Genomic DNA, 20,050 nt, shown 5'->3' with positions numbered 1-20,050 from the left:
TGGTGTCAGCCTTAACACTTAGGGGTATAGAAATTAGTTTATAACTAACCTATTCTCAGACATACGGAATATACATACAAAATTTCATCAAAATCGGTCAAGCCGTTATGGAGTAGTATAAACACGAAACCTGTGGCACGAGAATTTTATATATTAGACTAGCTACTCGCCCCGGCTTCGCTCGGGTGTACATGTATTATAGGGACGGACAGACAGCGATAGCGACTTTGTTTTATACTATGTAATTATTATTACAAGTGTTGCCTGCAATCTCAGAAATGCAACTTAATACATCTATTTTAGCTTTTTTTTTCTATATTATCTTTTTTTTTATCTTTTATCTTTTTTTTTTCTATGTTAACTACAGAATGATTTGATTACAACAACTCCATGGAGCGTAACACGCAAAAAAATATATTGAGTGTCAAAAAAAACGCTATAAAATACAGCTGATGTTTTTTATTGGTGTAATAATATGGTTTTATGGCGACCAGTCGTTGTCTTAATTTGCTATGGGTTTTTAGCGACCTGAAACCGATTCGTTCCGTTGTTAATAATTTAGTTAAATCTTTTAAAATTAATATATCTTTCATATAACCAATATATAACAAAGGAAACTAAAAAGAAAACTATTTAACTTCGTGGACTTGTAATGAATATTAAATTGAAATTAAAAAATAATTGATTGGTGACATTTTAGCCGCTTATGAATGTCAAATGTTTTACATTAATATATATATATATATACTTACCGCCCAGTTTAGAGACATAGACAATTAGAATATACACCACAATATTTTACCGTCACATCGCTTGCCATCGACAGAGATTCATCCCCACTCGCTGGAACCTAAGTGGTCTCGGACATTGCGGTACCAGAGTAGCGTCCTCCCGTGTACACTTACATTGTGGAATGAACTACCTGCCGTAGTTCTCTTGAGAGACTACAGCATGAGGGTTTTCAAAAAGGGTATATTAAGGTTTCTTAAGGGTCGGCAACGCGCACGTGACACCCCTGGTATATCAGGCGTCTATAGGCTACGGTATCCGTTTACCATCAGATGCGCCGTATGCTTGTTTGCCACCATCGTAGTATAAAAATATAAATAAAATATACACTTCACGGTATTATCTCAGTTGGGTTTAGCAGAACTGTCGACGTGATGGTAAACGTAATAATTGACAAATTCATATTTTTTTGCGTATGCACTATAGGCAAAAAAATGTGATTTTTTAACGTAAATAAAAAACTTATCTAATCTAGTCTATCTATCTAAACTATCTAATCTATCTATCTAATCTATCTAAGTTATAATAATAATCATCTCAGGACAATTCACACAGCGCCATCTAGACCCACGTTAAGCTAGCTACAGCTTGTGTTATGGGTACTAGATAACTGATACATGTACATAGGTTTTTTTTTTGTAAATACATACATATTATACATAGAAAACATCCAGACCGATACAAACAATCATACTCATACAAATGTTTGTGCCGTGCGAGGAATCAACCCGCGACCATCGGTCGTAAAGCGGTGTGCTAGACCGCTAGACCATCGATATCGTCAGTTGCTTGCGTCAAGTGCTTATTAAACTCACATATTATAGAGGGAACAATACTAAAACTTACCTTAAATTATTTAGTGTTGGCAGAAGATCGAGACCTGCAAAAAGTAGAATAATTTTAATAAACATTTTGTTTTTAAAACAGTAAAACTCCTCCATTTTGTGTATTGCATATATACCTGTAGTACAGTGTTTCCCAAAATGGGGCCCACACTCTACAGGGGGGCAATTTGATTGTTAAGGGGGGCAATTCAAAAGTGTACTCGACATGAGCTAGTGGCGGGGGAGGGCGGGTTGTCCGCTAGAGTTTTATTAAGAATGGCATACATTTCCACTAGTCTGTTAAAATTGTTATTTTAATTCCACGGGGAATAAGTTGCGGGTGTTGTATTGTATTGCATTGTATTGTATTGTATTGTATTGTATTGTATTGTATTGCATTGCATTGCATTGCATTGCATTGCATTGCATTGCATTGCATTGCATTGCATTGCATTGCATTGTATTGTATTGTATTGTATTGTATTGTATTGTATTGTATTGTATATTGGACTCTTCCTCGCATTTAGCATCTCATTTGGACCGTTATGCGTGTAGAGACGAGACTACTAAGTACTAGGGATGTTAGGGAGCTCCGTAACCGTAACCGAATCCGAAATAAAAGTTAAGGATAATATCGGATAGGGACGGAGCCTAATTGGGACACATTATGTAACCATTTTATTAGTTATTTGTATTTTACTTTTGAAATTCTTTAAAAAAATAATATCCGTAACCGAAATTATCCGAAACTAGCGGATAATCCGAAATAATTTCATATCCGCATCCGTATCCGTATCCGGTATAATAATCATTCCTATATCCGAAATCTATTCGTATCCGAAATTTTATATCCATAACATCCCTGCTAAGGATCTAGGCAAGCTTCTCCCAGAAGCGCAGAAGACTGCTGGTGTCTTCACAGGCTTCACGGAGAGGCCTCACCATTCCAAAGATTTGTGTGAGTTGATGAGCCAGTACAGGTACTCCAGGGGTATGTAAGTTGTGTGAGTTGATGAGCCAGTACAGGTACTCCAGGGGTATGTAAGTTGTGTGAGTTGATGAGCCAGTACAGGTACTCCAGGGTTATGTAGGCGGCCGTTTCCTCGGCTTCAGAGCAGCCCCGACAAAGAGGACTGTCTGTAGCACATATTGTGTACAAGTGTTTGTTTAACAGTGGCCCATTATTGTCCCTATCATTATTTCAAAGTTTTGCCTATTTAAGTTCAGTAGGCGTTTAGTTTAATCATTGGTTTGCTACGGGGTAACACAATAATTATTCACTAGCTACTCGCCCCGGCTTCGCACGGGTGTACATGTTTTATATATATAAATCTTCCTTTTGAATAACTCTATCTATTAAATAAAATTCAAATCCGCTTCAAAATCCGTTGCGTAGTTTTAAAGATTTAAGCATACATAGGGACGGACAGACAGTAACAGCGACTTTGTTTTATGACTATGTAATAATTTATGCTTACCAATGAATTCGTTTCTGACCCTGATCCTGTCAGGTAGCCTCGGAGCTGAGATGATGAGGCAGTTGATGAAGGCAACCAGCGCCGTCTTGTAATCAGTGGTGGCAGCATTCTTCAACTCTTCAACCACCACGTTTAGACGGTACCTCTCATTTTTTAAGGTCTGTAAAAAAATAATGATGACTATATCTATCACTTGTTCCATTATCTGTGGTCGGTTCTTATCTTCTTCTATTAATCTATAATGCAGTAATTCTATGTTTTATGGTCAATAATCCTATTGCTAACACACGGTTCTCTGAAAACCATCGTGATAAGTTCCTGTTGAAATTGTCACAATGGGCTAACTGACCTGACCTCATTTTCTTATCATCCTCCACTGGTGCCCCGCCATGCCGTTAGCGCAGGATGGTGCACCATTCCATTAAAATCTCTGTATATGCTTATCCAGCTCGCACGCAGGTATAAAATATTTTTTCTTTGATTCTGTATCACCTTTCTTTTTTAAAATCATTAAACATTATTATACAGATTCAATATTGGTTAATTTATCAATCTAATAAAAAAATAGCTCTGTGATACTATAAAGAAATCATTCCGAACTGACGGTAGATTTGACATATCTTAATAGTCTGTAATAGACCTACACGAATAAAGATATTTTGAATTTGAATTTGTAACGCCAACACTAATTTATCCTTTTAGAGGCCAAACTCAAAATGATCCAATTGCGTGAATCAATAATTTATGGCCCAAATTATATCCGGATCGATTTCACATTTATTGTTTTTAGCCAACTACGTTCTTAAAAGGAGGGTAATGTTTACCCATCCGTATGGTAGTTACGTATAGTTTTTATTCATAAATGGCTATTAAGGAGTTTTTATATGCGATACAGTTTTGTTTTCTAATTGTATAATGTGTTTTAGAAAACATCTTTGCCAAATAGAGTAAATGAATTAGTTTTTAATATTATTATAAAATAAAAAACACTTTTACTACTGCATTACCATTTTTAGCTATGTACCTTTTGTTAATGGGAAAGTAGTTTTTTTAATTTTTAACAGTTATGTTATTTCACAGTTACACAGTTAACTTTTCTACTAATTTTATAGCCCAGAAATATGATAAGACAGTAATAAATTAAAAAAAGGAGCTAATAAGAAAATGAGAATCAGAATACGAGAGTAAAAAGCACCTGTTCAAGTTACTACACGACAAAGTGTGTACTGCCGGGGTTCGAACCCCTAGATACAAGTTTAATCAGTGCAGATTCAGATTAAACTTGTATCTATCAGGCGGGAGTTGGCCTTCAGCCGTTCTATAAGTCGTTCCACGGGTTTGGAGTGCCGTCTGCACTCGCCCTCTATCATCCGGTGAAGATGTAAAGGTCAGTGATCAACAGCATTAGAATAGCTAGAAAATATTATATAGTGTTTTTTAAGTATTTTTATAGTAGTTAGTTAGTATTGTATGCTCTATAGTAAATTACGTTAAAGAGTCATGTGTATAAATCATAATAGTTTGCGACTGGGACCACTCAATTTAGTTCGCAATGCTCCTGAGAATTAGTTCGTTATTCAATGCGATACGAATCAAATATTTGCAGTATACTGGTCAGTCTTTAAGTCTACAAATATGTGTTTTTATTTTCTTTAGCCAGACATTTTACTTGTTAAGACTTTTTTAGTTTTATCAAAAGAATTAAAGAGAGAAAGATCTGCTAAGTAGTTCGTTTGAAAAAGAGCTATTCTGAATTAGTTCACTACACATGTCTACTTTACAGTAACGTTCTTGTGGTTTGTGTTAAACATAATTAACTGGAAAACTAATTGTTTAGTAGATGATTATAAATTAGATCGGCGTCCTGGATAGAGTTCGTCTAGTAATGGTCTAGTTCGGGAACTATACATGCCTACTCTTGAATTGTCTTGAAGTTCATTAATTGCAAACCGCTTCATTTCGTAGCTGATCAGGAGTTAGTTCCACGTCTTTCATAGAGTTCATTTGATAATGGGCTCACCTTATAGCGGTCAAGTGTGTCTACAGCTCTCGCGTATCCATCTGCATTATACACACACAATGCAGACAGCAGCTCGAACACCTGGAATATATATAATAATATTAACCCTGGACAATAGAATAGAATAGAAAATAATTTATATATTTTTGAATAGTCATAGTTATCATTCTTTTAATCTACCGCTCATTCGGAAAGCTGTGTCACAAGAAGCACGAGAAAGAAACTTGCGTGTTGCTCTTTTAAATAATCTTTGTAATTTTACATTTCCAATTTGAAACGTTGCGAATACAAATCACCTATTAACAAAGCACAGTTAACACATATACATACAGACATAGGGTTGCTCTGTGTATCTTCTCCTCTGCCATGGGTAATTGTTGTTTCCAAATTGTATTATGTTTACACATAGAGATTGTATTATAGCCTAGCTGCACCCGCCACTTCGTCCGCGTGGAATTTAACTTTATTTTTCTAAATTAAAAGTAGCCTAATCGGTCCAGCCATTTCAAATTAGATAGACTACATACACGAAAATAACATTTTTTACAATTTTTGTCTGTCTGTCTGTTTGTTCCGGCTAATCTCAGAAACGGCTGGAGCGATTTTGACGGGACTTTTTTTGTCAGGTAGCTGATGTAATAAGGAGTAACTTAGGCTATATTTCTTTTAGAAAAATAAAGTTAAATAACCACGCGGACGAAGTCGCGGGAACAGCTAGCAGAGTATATATAGAGGTGACGATTATCTCTTAGATGCCAAGCCAACAAAAAAATGTTGTAAAAATTTGACGTTCATAAGCGGCTAAAATGTCCTACATGAAAAAATTATTTTTGAATTTGAACATTAACCAGTGGAGGACACTTGCCTGCTTCTTGACTGGTGCAGCAGGCGATGTGAGGGCTGCTGCCAATTTACCAGCGTATTCAGCATGCTCCACGATGTAATCCAGGCCCACTCGGCTCTCCATGACCACTCTGAAACAATTAAATTACAATTATAATAATCTTTTAGTGTATTTTTTTAAATATTTATCGATAATAATGAAATACACTCGCTTGCGCTAACGGTTCATGTTAGACATAGACACTTATATACATACATTGTAAATAAACTGGCTATTAAAAAAATAAAATAAAACATTTAAAAAAAAATTTAGTTTCTGGCCAGTTCTTCTCAATTGGATCCATATACTGAACTGGATGGTATTGAAAGAATTAAAATTATAATGTAAAAAAATTTGACGTTCATAAGCGGCAAATTCAAATTTAAAATAAAAAATCATTTATTCATGTAGATGTCCTACAGTCCTACAGTAAGATATCTACATGAATAAATGATTTTTGAATTTAAATTTAAATTAAAAAATCATTTATTCATGTAGATGTCCTACAGTAAGATATCTACATGAATAAATGATTTTTGAATTTAAATTTAAATTAAAAAATCAATTATTCATGTAGATGTCCTACAGTCCTACAGTAGGACATCTACATGAATAAATGATTTTTGAATTTGATATAACAAGGTCAGTTAGTCCATCTTGGCAAATGGAATTTTACCACGATGATTTCCATGCGGTTTCCCGTGCTGGTCAACCTGATATGGTACATTGCTAGCAATGGGTTTAACAGTCCACATAATACTAACGATCTCATTTAATAGTAAAATTAATAACATGATATCCCCCATCCAATTCAAACGGGAATCGAAATTACGACGGCCTGAGCCGAGGTTCGAACCCCTAGTGGTGCCCTCAGACTAAAGTCGTATCCATCGGGCAGGAGTTGGCCTTCAGCCGCTCCATAAGTCCTTCCGCGAGTTTGGAGTGCCATCTGCACTCGCCTCATAACGTCCGGTAAAGCCGGTAAAGGCCAGCTACAGCCAACAGCATTAGAGTAGTCCGAAAAAAAAAAGGCCGTGGCATTCGGTCTTTGAGCACAGGATGTGCTGGTTGTATTTTAATTGCTAAAGTGAATTGTGTTAGAGACATAGTTAAATTAATGTTATATAGTTGTTATTTTATTATAATACATACTTTTACTAGTACATAGAGTTGATATATCTAACACTATGCTAAGGATTAGTTTGGCAAATAATATGTGTTGTTATAGATATACTATAAAAGGATTCAAATACTATTTAAAGTTAAAAAAAAAATGCTAGTTTCATTGTATTTTTTTTAACTGTAGCGAACTCCTCGATAGGTTTTTATACTATTTTTAAATTTTATAATAATATTCTTTGACATATTCTTTATTGTTACGTTCTATTATATATTGCTGTCATACTAGTCGCATTTTATTTAATCTCCGTATTTTCCTCATTAAAACCTTCAGCACCTCTCACTCATCAGACACATTTGATACCTCCGCTTCATTAACACTTAACTAAATTACAAAGTTCTTTCATTTCTTTCATATTATGATACATTCAAATTCTAAATTCAAAACATCTTAATTCATGTAGGTCTATTACAGACTCTTATGTGATTAAAAGTTTTATTGTAAATTTTTTTTAACACTTAGCCAAATTACAAAGTTCTTTCATTTCTTTCATATTATGATACATTGAAATTCTAAATTCAAAACATCTTTATTCATGTAGGTCTCTTACAGACTCTTATGTGATTAACAGTTTCATTGTAATTTTTTTTACACTTAGCCAAATTACAAAGTTCTTTCATTTCTTTCATCTGATACATTCAAATTCTAAATTCAAAATTCAAAATGTCTTTATACATGTATTACAGACAGGTCTATTACAGACTGTTATGATATGTCAAATCTACCGTCAGTGCGGAATGATTTCGAGATGAGAACAACTGACAAGAAACTCAACTCGTATTCTTTTCAAATAAAAGTTGTACATGTTTACAATAATACAATCTGCTATTGCTAAAGCAAATGTAATCAGTGTTCGGAACCTGAACAAATTATATAACACTAATACGTATAAAATAAATTACATAAAAGATTTATATATTTTCTAAAAGACACTATGGCTTTTAGAATTATAATTATCATAGTTTATTTCAAATTTTTTAACATTCCATACGGGACATTCATAGCAATTAACTTTTAGGTGTTTTTTTTATCTGTTTTTTTTTATTGTATGTATTAATGTAATTATAAATTTATTGTTATTTTTGTATTAAGTTTTAATTTGATTTTAATTGTAATTTATATAGTGCGGGGACCATCGACCATCCATACCATTATCATAGTTTATTATTAAATCATTATATCATGCGTAGAATAGACGGCTCCACTTTAATTAAATAAATTCCAATCACAAACACTCCAAAACTGGAGTTTTAAATAACTTATTACGATGCAAAAGACGATGTAGAATATTTAGTTGATAATACTCGTATATAGCATAATTCGAATAAATACAGAACTCTTCGACCGGTTTTAGACGTAAATAAAGATAAAACCTTAAAAGCATTCGTCGCTTTTAAAAGATGTTTTAAGTGTAATAAAATGTTTAGCAGGCAAGTTTTTAATTCAAATTCAATTTATCTTTATTCATGTAGGTCTATTTCAGACTCTTATGATATGTCATTATATGTGGTATATTCCAATTCAAATTTAAAATATCTTTATTCATGCAGGTCTATTACAGACTCTTATGATATGTCAAATCTACCGTCAGTTCGGAATGATGTGATGAAAAGAACTGACGAGTAACTCAGCTGGTATTCTTTTCAAATAAATCTAAACATATATAACTCAAAGGTGACTGACATAGCGATCAACGCACAGCCCAAAACACTGGACGAATCGGGCTGACATTTGGCATGCAGGTAGATATTATGACGTAGGCATCCGCTAAGAAAGGATTTTGATTAATTCTACCCCCAAGGGGATAAAATAGAGGATGAAAGTTTGTATGAAACTTTGTCAATTTTAAACCGATCGGGCTGAGACTTTGCATGCATAAAGCTACTATGACGTATGCATCCCCTAAGAAAGGATTTTGATAAATTCCACCCCTAAGGGGACAAATTAACGCGAGCGAAGCCGCGGGCAAAAGTTAGTGTTGTATATTTTTACTATAATAAAATTAAAATTCTAGTTTGAAACAGATCAGATTCGTGGATACATTGACGGCCTCGGTGGTATAGCTGCTTAGCACACCGCGTTATCTTCGGTGTTCGCGGAGTCGCGGGTTCGATTCTCGAACAGTACAAAATTTGTATTTATGAATATGATTGTTTGCACGGGATATCTAGATTCTATATTATGTATACATTTACAAATAAAATATTTATATGTATCCAACAGTTATTTAGTATTCATAACACAAGCGTTGTTTAGCTTGAGACAAGAGAAAAATTACGCTCACAAGCGGCTAAAATGTCCTACATCAGTGATTCCCAAAGTGGTCTATATCGACCCCCAGGGGTCTATTACAAACTCCAAGGGGTCTACGACAGCGGTCTTTTTTTAGAGGATGATAATGGAATGGAGCACCCGCCTGCGCTAACGGTTTACGCTGGCGGGGCACCAGTGGAGGATGATAGGATGAACATGAAGTCAGATCAGTTAGCCCATCGTGACAAATTCACCGGGAATTTATCACGATGGTTTCCAGGGGGAACCGCGTGGAGGTCGACCTGACATGGTACATTGCTAGCAATGGGATCATTAGTCCACATTACTAGCAATCACCTTCCCCCGTCGTTTTTAATACTAACCTTTACTACAGTTAGAAATTTAGAAAAAAATTATGTAGAATAAGGTAAGAATGGAAGGTCAACCCAAAACCAAAAAATAAGACAAGGGGTCTACGACACAAAAAAGTGCGGGAACCTGTATCCTACATGAAATAAATGATTTTTGAGTTGATTGCTTATATGTATATGGTTGGTAATAAATATTTTTCTTTCTATTTATCTCAGTTAATGAAGTCTAAGTCAGCAAGTGTTTCGAAATATAACATTGTTATACATCACACCTGTCCTCTAACCAGTTGGCGGTGATTTGTCAAATTATCCGATAAAATAACATATTCATTCATCTTACAATTGATACTGGTCCGGTCTTGTGTGTTTTATAATGAAATATAGTTATTTTGCATATAAAATATATACACTGTTTCGTAGAAACACGATTATAAATATGCAATATTAGTTCTAGGTATATCGGAGCCATTTACATACCTCTTTCTTAGAATATGTATATGTACCGTATATTTAGTCAAAAATTTTAAAAAAATGTTATTTTAGTATTAAAATAACATTTTTTACAATTTTTGTTTGTCTGTTTGTTTGTTCCGGCTAATCTCTGAAATGGCTGGACCGATTTTGACGAGATTTTTATTGGCAGGTAGCTGATGTAATAAAGAGTAACTTAGGCTATTTTAGTTTAGAAAAATTCTCTTTTCTTAGAAAAATAAAGTTAAATTCCACGTGGAGGAAGTCGCGGGTCTAGCTAGTATAACATGTAAACGCAAGTTTGTGAGTATGAATGGATGTTTGTTACTCTTTCACGCAAAAACTACTGAACGGATTTTAATTAATTTTACAGTAATAAGCTCATACATCAGAATAACATATATGTTATATATTTTAGCTTAAAAATCTGAATTTAATTTTAAAAATATTATTTTATAATTGTATGCGCTTTTAGAAAGATGTCATAGAGTATTAATATTGAGTCAATTGAACAGTAGGAGACCAAATACACAGTGGCTATACTGACACGCCCATACAAGAGTGAGCAGATCACGCTAATCTGTGATAAGATCTAAATAGTTAACCTTGACTCACTAAGGAACTGGCTCTTGTCGACATATTCAGGACGAATATGTACTCTTTAAAGTACATAATCGATTGTTCATTCCATCCTTTTATCATTTGTAAAAATAGAATAGAATAGAAAAATCATTTATTTAAATAAACTTAATTTAAGCACTTTTGAATAGTTATAATATTTTTTTTAATCTACCGCTCATTCGGAAAGCTCATCACAAGAAGAATGGAAAAGGTTGCGTGTTGCTCTTTTAAATAATTGAGGAGAAATAAATAAATACTATTCTTTAATTAACTGAGCCGATAATTATGACTATAATTAGTTAATTGAACTGATGATTTTAAATTTAGACATAATATTTACACACTTTTTTTAAAGATGGTAACTGGTTTTCGATGCTTAGGTCTACCTAATTGGAAGCCAATGATCAATATCAGAATTGTAACCTTATGTTTTTGTAAATAAGGATTATTATTGAAAAATATATTTATTAATTTACAATCATAAGATTATTTTAAGTAATATTTAGATTATTTTTGATATTTATTGCACTTTTTGCACTAATATTTTTGATATCTAGATGGATAAATTATAATAAAAAACCTTAGACAATTAACACAGCGCCATCTAGTCCCACGGTAAGCACTTCATTCTATCCTTTTAATATTATTTCCAAAAATAGAATGGAATAGAAAATCATATATTCAAATAAAATTAATTTAAGCACTTTTGAATAGTCACAGTTATCATTTTTTTAATCTACCGCTCATTCGGAAAGCTGTCTCATCACAAGAAGAACGAGCAAGAAACTTGTGTGTTGCTCTTTTAAATAATTGAGGAGAAATAAATAAATAAATATACAATCTTATATATCTTCATTATCATTACATAGTATAAAACAAAGTCGCTGTCGCTGTCTGTCCCTATGTATGCTTAAATCTTTAAAACTACGCAACGGATTTTGAAGCGGTTTCTTTAATAGATAAAGTGATTCAAGAGGAAGTTTTATATATAATACATGTACCTACACCCGTGCCATGTCGGGGCGAGTAGCTAGTATAATATTATCTGCCTTTATTATTACCTATATTTATATGAATATTTATATATATTCCTACAAATATTCTACTATACTACTCTTGTGCCATCTACCATTTTTTTTCTATACTCAAAGGTTGTTTGTAAGTAGATTGCAAGTAAAATAATCTTTATTCAAATAAACTTAATAATTATATTTTGATTCTAAGTCGCTGTCGCTGTCTGTCCCTATGTATGCTTAAATCTTTATAACTACGTAACGGATTTTGAGGCGAATTTTTTAATAGATAGAGTGATTCAAGAGGAAGGTTTATATGTGTAATACATGTACACCCGAGCGTAGCCGGGGCGAGTAGCTAGTTAACAATAAAATTTTGCGGTCTTCAACGTGCTAAATGTTAAAATATACATAGTAAATAAAGTCGACTCCATTGTCTGTTCGCCAAGATCTTTTAAACTACTTAACGATTTTTAATGCAATTTGCAATAGATAGAGTGATCCAAAATTGTATGTATGTATGTATGTATGTATGTGTTAATGCTATGCTAGTTAACTATAATTTTGAAAAAATAAAAAAATAATCTTTAGTTCTAAAAAAAACTCAATATAAACATATAATCAGTCTATTTTGATTCTACAACGCAGTAGTCAAACGCAGATTCATAAAAACACAATTATATCATGTTCAAAATCTTGTGTGTCGTAAGCACAGATATTATATTATATTAGATGTTTTTTCTGTTCCCGCGCGTATAAAAATAAAAAAGAAGCTAACTAGTAACAAACTGACAATATAAACATATAATCATGCAGTCTCTTTAAAATGATCACAACGCAGTAGTCAAACGGGTACCCATAAAAACACAATTATATCACTATAAACTATAGTTTTAAATATCCGCAGAACCATAAAGGTAAAAAAATGACTGACGTTTTAACATTTGCATGAATGTTGTTTCCCAAACATATCACTATAAACTATAAAACTATAGTTTTAAATATCCATCGATCTAAAAGGTCAAAAAATACGAGCGTTTTAGATCCTTATATGCATGAATGTTGTTAAGACGCAAAAATTTAAGCATAAATCAAATGTATTAATTACTATATTTGCCGTGAAGCGAATATTAGTGGCTTCCTATGTACTGCCACATTCATCATTATATTTCGCTCAATTTAGATAATATCTTTATAAATTATAGCCTACTGGCTACTCGCCCCGGCTTCGCCCGGGTGTACATGTATTATACATATAAACCTTCCTCTTGAATCACTCTATCTATTTAAAAAACCGCTTCAAAATCCGTTGCGTAGTTTTAAAGATTTAAGAATACATAGGGACGGACAGACAACGACAGCAACTTTGTTTTATACTATGTAACTAGTTACTCGGCCCGGCTTCGCCCGAGTGTACATGTATTACACATATAAACCTTCCTCTTGAATCACTTTATCTATTAAAATTAATATCTCACGGTAAGCAGAGCTTGTGTTATGGGTACTAGACAGCTGATATAAATACTTTGATATTTTTTTTGTAAATAAATACATATTATACATAGAAACACTACAACAGACCGATACAAACAATAATACTCATGAAAACAAATGTTTGTGCCGTGCGAGGAATCGAACCGGCCATCGATCGGAAGTAAAGCGGTGTGCTAAACAGCTAGACTACCGAGGCAGTAAAAAATTATTTTTATTCTCTTAACATATATAACCAAGTTGCAAAGATACCATTTACGTTTTTATACACAGACCCCTAAAATACTTGGAGGCCCTTATTACAAAACATTCAAAGACAATTCGAGAACCTTTGACCTACGGCATTGCTACTTTTTTCTATCACATTTCACATCATTTTGAACTTTGTGTCTATAGCAAGAACTGTTATAATGACTATGTATTGATATTGAAAGGAAATGTGACAGAAAATCGATTTGTATCAGTCGCCCTTCAAGACTTCGTGACCAAGCATCTCAGTATGAGATTTAAATAAATTCTGATAGTTATATCTATTGAGAACTCACAAAGACTCCTTCCATTTGAAGTGACCAAACATTTGTGTATTCGAAGCGATAAAATCTGTTTTTTTTTAATATAATTGTGTTGATCTGGGTTTCAGTAACTTTGCTGTTAGATAAATAAAATAGAAATATGTTGTTTCGAAGATTTGAGTGTATTACCAAATAAATAACCCTGGATAGGGGAATATTAGTAATGGCTAGTACCCATTGCTAGCAATGTACCATGTTAGGTCGACCTCCACGCGGTTCCCCCAGGAAACCATCGTGATAAGTTCTTGGTGAATTTGTCACCAAGAACAAGTAAATTTGTCAAGAAGAAGTTGTTTGTGTTTGGGCTTACTGACTTGACCTCATGCTCATCTTATCATCCTCCACTGGTGCCTCGCCAGCGTAAACCGTTAGCGCAGGCAGGTACACCAATCCATTATCATACACAAAAAAAAACCCTGGACAATTAACACAGAAATTCTTGGTGAATTTGTCACGATGGGCTTACTGACTTGACCTCGTGCTCATCTTATCATCCTCCACTGGTGCCCCGCCAGCGTAAACCGATAGCGCAGGCAGGTACACCAATCCATTATCATACACAAAAAAAAACCCTGGACAATTAATACAGAAATTCTTGGTGAATTTCTCACGATGGGCTTACTGACTTGATCTCATGCTCATCTTATCATCCTCCACTGGTGCCTCGTCAGCGTAAACCGTTACCACAGGCAGGTGCACCATTCCATAATCCATAAAAAAATATACATAGAAAACACCCAGACCGATACAAACAAACTCATGTATACAAATGTTTGTACCGTGCGAGGAATCGAACGGGCTATCGGAAGTAAAGCGGTATGCTAAACCGCTAGATCACCGAGGTCGTCATAAATAGGTACATATCTTTATTTTAAGTGAATTGAGAATATAATTAACATATCAGATTGTGTTAACCGCAGTTCACTGATTCAAACACCAACTGCCGGAATGTCATAACACGTTTATTGAGCGAGTTAAACATCTATACATATAAATAAAATTGGAATGTCTGTTTGTAATATTGAAATAACCGTGTTTTACTACATGGATATAAATATAAATACGATACATACACTAAAATAACATTTTTTACAATTTGTCTGTCTGTTTGTTCCGGCTAATCTCTTAAATGGCTGAACCGATTTTGACTGGACTTTTTTTTGGCAGATAGCTGATGTAATAACGAGTAATTGAGGTTACTTTTATTTTCGAAAAATAAAGTTAAATTCCACGCGGACCAAGTCGCGGGAACCGCTAGTTGTTAATAAACAATTATTGTTTCCTGCGACTTGTTGTTATGCTGGTTCTTGATCATTGTCTTGTCAGATTATGATAATGTTGCCATATAAACTGAAGTATTAATATAACTAAAAAATAGGATAAAATTTAAAGTTGCATGTATTATTCATTGCATAAAATAAATTGTCAAAAAAAATATTGGTGGGTCGTCCTTATCATTGAGACCTTATTCTATATACACACAAAATTTCATTAAAATCGTTATAGCCGTTTCGGAGGAGATTTTCTTTCGGCTATAGAACATGTATCACTTTTTATTTAATTTTATAACTCGACGGTTTAGCAGTTTAGCATATCGCCTTACTTCCTAGGGTCGCGGGTTCGATTCTGCACACAGTACAAACATTTGTATTCATGAGTCTGATTGTAGTTGTCTGGATAAACACCCAAACTGAGTTATGACTATTAGACAACTGATATAAATACTTAAATATATATAGTTTTTGTAAATACATTTACAATGTATATAGAAAACACCCAGACCGATACAAACAATCATACTCATGAATCTAAATGTGTGAACCCGAGACCATCAGTAGTAAGTATGTGTAACCGCTATACCACTGAGGTCCGTCTGTTTGTAATATTGAAATAACCATTTTTTTCTGCATGCATATGAATATAAATACGGTACATACACCAAATAATTTTTTTATAATTTTTGTCTATCTGTCTGTTTGTTCCGGCTAATCTCTGAAATGGCTGGACCGATTTTGACAGAACTTTTATTGGCAGGTAGCTGATATAATAAGGAGTAACTTAGGCTACTTATATTTTATAAAAATAAAGTTAAATTCCACGTGGACGACGTGTACAGCTAGTTTCATAATAATAAAAAAAGAGGTGTGTAGATGAGGTCCAGTAGCAGTAGACCTCACCAGATTTCTCAGTTTCGAGAGTGGACATAACTGGGGCAACGTTAATACAGTATCCATCTAATTATACTAGAAAAGTGGTCTACAGTTACTGGTATAGTGGATAGTTGGCATCCGTCCTTGAACTAATTGATAGAATAGAATAGAAAGTCATTTATTCAAACAAACTTAATTCATGTACTTTTGTATAGTCAACATTCTTTTTTATCTACCGCTTATTCGGAAAGCTGTCTCATCACAAGAAGAATAAGCAAGAAACTTGTGTGTTGCTCTTTTAAACAATCCTTGTAAGTTCACATTTTACAAGTCGAAACGTGTGAATACAAACTACCAACCATCACTAATTTATTATATATAGATAGATAGATAGATAGATATAGAAATAGCTTACGAACACTAATTAGACTATTTGCTTTAGCAATAGCAAATGCTGGTGGTCACTCTATTCTCCCAAATTTGAGTTTAAAAATGAATCTGTATTATTGTAAACATGTACAACATTTATTTGAAAAGAATACGAGCTGAGTTTCTCAGTTCTTCTTATCTCGAAATCATTCCGAAATGACAGTAGATTTGACATATCATAAGAGTCTGTAATAGACTTACATGAATAAAGTTATTTTGAATTTTGAGGTAAATTCTTTATTCAACAATTATAGACACATAACATACATGAGATACAGAAAAAAACATGAATTGATAAAAGTCAGACAACTCAGCATAAAGCTATACAGATAACTCTGCAGCACTGATATTCTGTTGGCTCCTGTATTTATACTATACTTATTACTAAAAAAATACATATGTATTAAGCTTCGAGCTCTTTATCAAAACAATAATACATAAAGTAATAAAATTGCATATATTATGGGTCAGTCTGGTGCACATATTACGAATGAATGAATGAATGAATGGTAACTCAATTCGCCGAACTTTAAGGATCGTAACAATCTATACATCTATACATATAAATAAAATTGGAGTGTCTGTGTGTAATATTGAAATAACAATCTTTTACTACATGCATATGAATATAAAAACGGTACATACATCAAAATAACATTTTTATAACTTTTGTCTGTCTGTTTGTTTGTTCCGGCTAATCTCGGAAATGGCTGGACCGATTTTGACGGGACTTTTATTAGCAGGTAGCTGATATAATAAGGAGTAACTTAGGCTACTTATATTTTATAAAAATATAGTTAAATTCCACGCGGACGAAGTCGCGGGTACAGCTAGTTTGATAATAATAACAAAAGAGGTGTGGTATTTTTGTTTCGTCCCAGACTGTTAGTGGATGTCCTTAATCGCTATTTGAAGTTTGTTGTATGTCCCAAGTAATAGGCGTAGACGTAAGATTTAGCGAGTTAGTTTTTTTTATATCACGCAGGTGGCAAACAAGCATACGGCCCATCTGATGGTAAACGGATACCCTAGCCTATGGACGCCTGAAACACCAGGGGTGACACATGCGCGTTGCCAACCCTTAAGAAACCTTAATATAGCCTTCTTGAACAACCCCATAGGTAAGTGCTAATGCCCATTTTAGACCAACATCTAACGAAGTTCCTTCTTAGCATCTCCTTAGGGGTCCCCTAGCATGAAATTCGTTTTCAGCAACCTTTAAGTGACTCCTAAGTCCTTAGGGGTACTTAGGACAGCGTGGGTAGCTTTATTTTTTATATACTTCGTTACTGGCAAATAAGCATACGGCCCATCTGATGGTAAACGGATATCGTAGCTTATGGAAGCCTGAAATACTGGGTGTAACATCCGCGTTGTCGACCCTTAAGGGTTCTTAACCCTTCTTAAAAACCCCAAACTATTCTATTTCACTTTGTTGAGTCACCAAGTAGCTGTCTTTGTAGGCAGTAATTTATTATGGGTACTAGACAACTGATATATTTTTTTATGTACATTCATATATATTATATAGGAATATATATATAATATATATTACATAGAAAACACCCAGAGCGAAACTCACCCAGATCAATTCAAACAATCATACTTATGAATTTATCTTAGTACTGTATAGTCGTAGAGGAATCGAATCTGCGACTACCGATAGTAAGGTGGTATGCTAAAGCTAGGCTGTCTAATTTTAAATAGATACTTGGACCATATGCCCTCCGATTGATCACCCGTCCAATTCGACGGCCAGAGCCGAGGTTCGGACTCCTAGCGGTGACCTTCAGACTAAAGTCGTATCCGTCAGGCGGGAGTTGGCCTTCAGCTGCTCCATAAGTCTATCCGCGGGTTTGGAGTGCCATCTGCACTCGCGCCCTATCGTCCGATGAAGCTGTAAAGGCCAGCTGCGGCCAACAACATTAGAGTAGTCCGAAAAAAAAAAAAAACTTGGACCATGCCTAATGAGGTAGCGAGTTATATCGCCCACTCACACATTCTTCGTCCAACAACAAAACGAATATTTCGTTTGATTGTTTTAAGACGTTGTCTAACGCTATGTTACTCATTACAGACAGACACAGATAATACAGAGTGGTGAAACCGAGGAAATAGATTCAATGACAGAGCAATAATGTGGCTGTTTGGGCATTGATGTCTTTGCCTTGATTCTCGTTTGACGTTTGATTGGCGGGAAGTTTTTATCACAATGAACAGTACAGTGGAAATAATGTAATAAGAAAACACTACTGAAGACAATGGCTGTATAGGCTGAGTTCTTTTGCCTTTCCCCGAAAAGGGAAAAACCTCACCAAACAAAAAAAAAAGTAATGTATGTATAGTACTGCATCCTAATATAAGTAATTTTATTACTTTATGTATTATTGTTTTGATAAAGAGCTCGAAGTTTAATACATATGTATTTTTTTAGTAATAAGCATAGTATAAGTACAGGAGCCAACAGAATATCAGTGCTGCAGAGTTATCTGTAGCTTTATGCTGATTTGGCTGACTTTTATCAATTCGTGTTTTTTTCTGTAACTCATGTATGTTAGAATTTATCTCAAAATTCAGAATACAAATTCATAAATATCTTTATTCATGTAGGTTTACTACAGACTCTTATGATATGTCAAATCTACCGTCAGTATGGAATGATTTCGAGACGTGAAGAACAAGAATCTCAGCTTGTATTCTTCACAAACTAATGTTGTACATGTCTAAAATAATACAGATTCATTTTTAAATTAAAATTTGGGAGAATAGCATGACAACCAGCATATGCTATTGGAAAAGCAAATAGTCTAATCAGTGTTCGTAACCCGAACAGACCAGTCCCCACAAGCAGGGTAAAGACAGAGTAAATAGTCCACTTGTCACAGTATAGAGATGCCTGGAGAGTTTTGGTTGGAAGAAGCATTTCTGGTGTACTTCAGTTCGATCCTCAGCCTTGAGGAATCGACAAAGAAGAATGAGGTTATATTTATACTAATATTATAAGTCTAACGAGTATTTTTTTGTTTGTTTGAACGCGTTAATCTCAGGAACTACTGGTTCGAATTGAAAAATTATTTTTGTGTTGGATAGTCCATTTGTCGAGGAAGGCTTTAAGCTATATAACATTACGATACGACCAATAGGAGCGGAGCTGAATGAAAAATATTGCAAAAGGTGGGGAAATGAAATTGGGTCAGCTAGTATTATACATATTTGTTGGACATGGTGCCCATGACTACTTTTAACCATCGCGCCGCTCACCATCGATAGGGAATTCATTCCCACACGCTGGAACCTAAGTGGTCACGGACAGTCCCGTATCAGAGTAGCTTCCTCCCGCGTAAACTTAAATTGTGGAATGAACTACCTGCGGAGGTTTTTTTTATGGGTGATTATGGAATGGTGCATCCGCCTGCGCTAACGGTTTACGCTGGCGGGGCACTTTTGGAAGATGATGAGTCAGGTCAGTTGGCCCATCGTGACAAATTCACGAAGAATTTATGAC

The 20,050-nt window shown here is 34.3% G+C and overlaps 1 protein-coding gene across 1 annotated transcript in view; it reads right to left on the bottom strand.

Moving 5' to 3' along the window:
- The window catches only part of LOC131847466 (inverted formin-2), a 155,670-nt gene that overhangs the window by 20,899 nt on the left and 114,721 nt on the right, over positions 1-20,050 (bottom strand). Inside the window, exons 4-7 of the mRNA XM_059197055.1 lie at positions 5,977-6,085; positions 5,112-5,192; positions 3,092-3,251; positions 1,636-1,669 (exon numbers count right to left, since the gene is read on the bottom strand). Of these exons, the coding sequence (XP_059053038.1) occupies positions 1,636-1,669; positions 3,092-3,251; positions 5,112-5,192; positions 5,977-6,078 (377 nt within the window). The 5' untranslated portion in view covers positions 6,079-6,085. The remainder of the gene's footprint in view (positions 1-1,635; positions 1,670-3,091; positions 3,252-5,111; positions 5,193-5,976; positions 6,086-20,050) is intronic.

This window comes from Achroia grisella, unplaced genomic scaffold (assembly GCF_030625045.1).
Source record: "Achroia grisella isolate CSIRO2021 unplaced genomic scaffold, CSIRO_AGI_Agris_v1 utg537, whole genome shotgun sequence".
NCBI classification, from domain to species: Eukaryota; Metazoa; Arthropoda; class Insecta; order Lepidoptera; family Pyralidae; genus Achroia; species Achroia grisella.
This window is presented reverse-complemented; position numbering and strand designations above follow the sequence as displayed.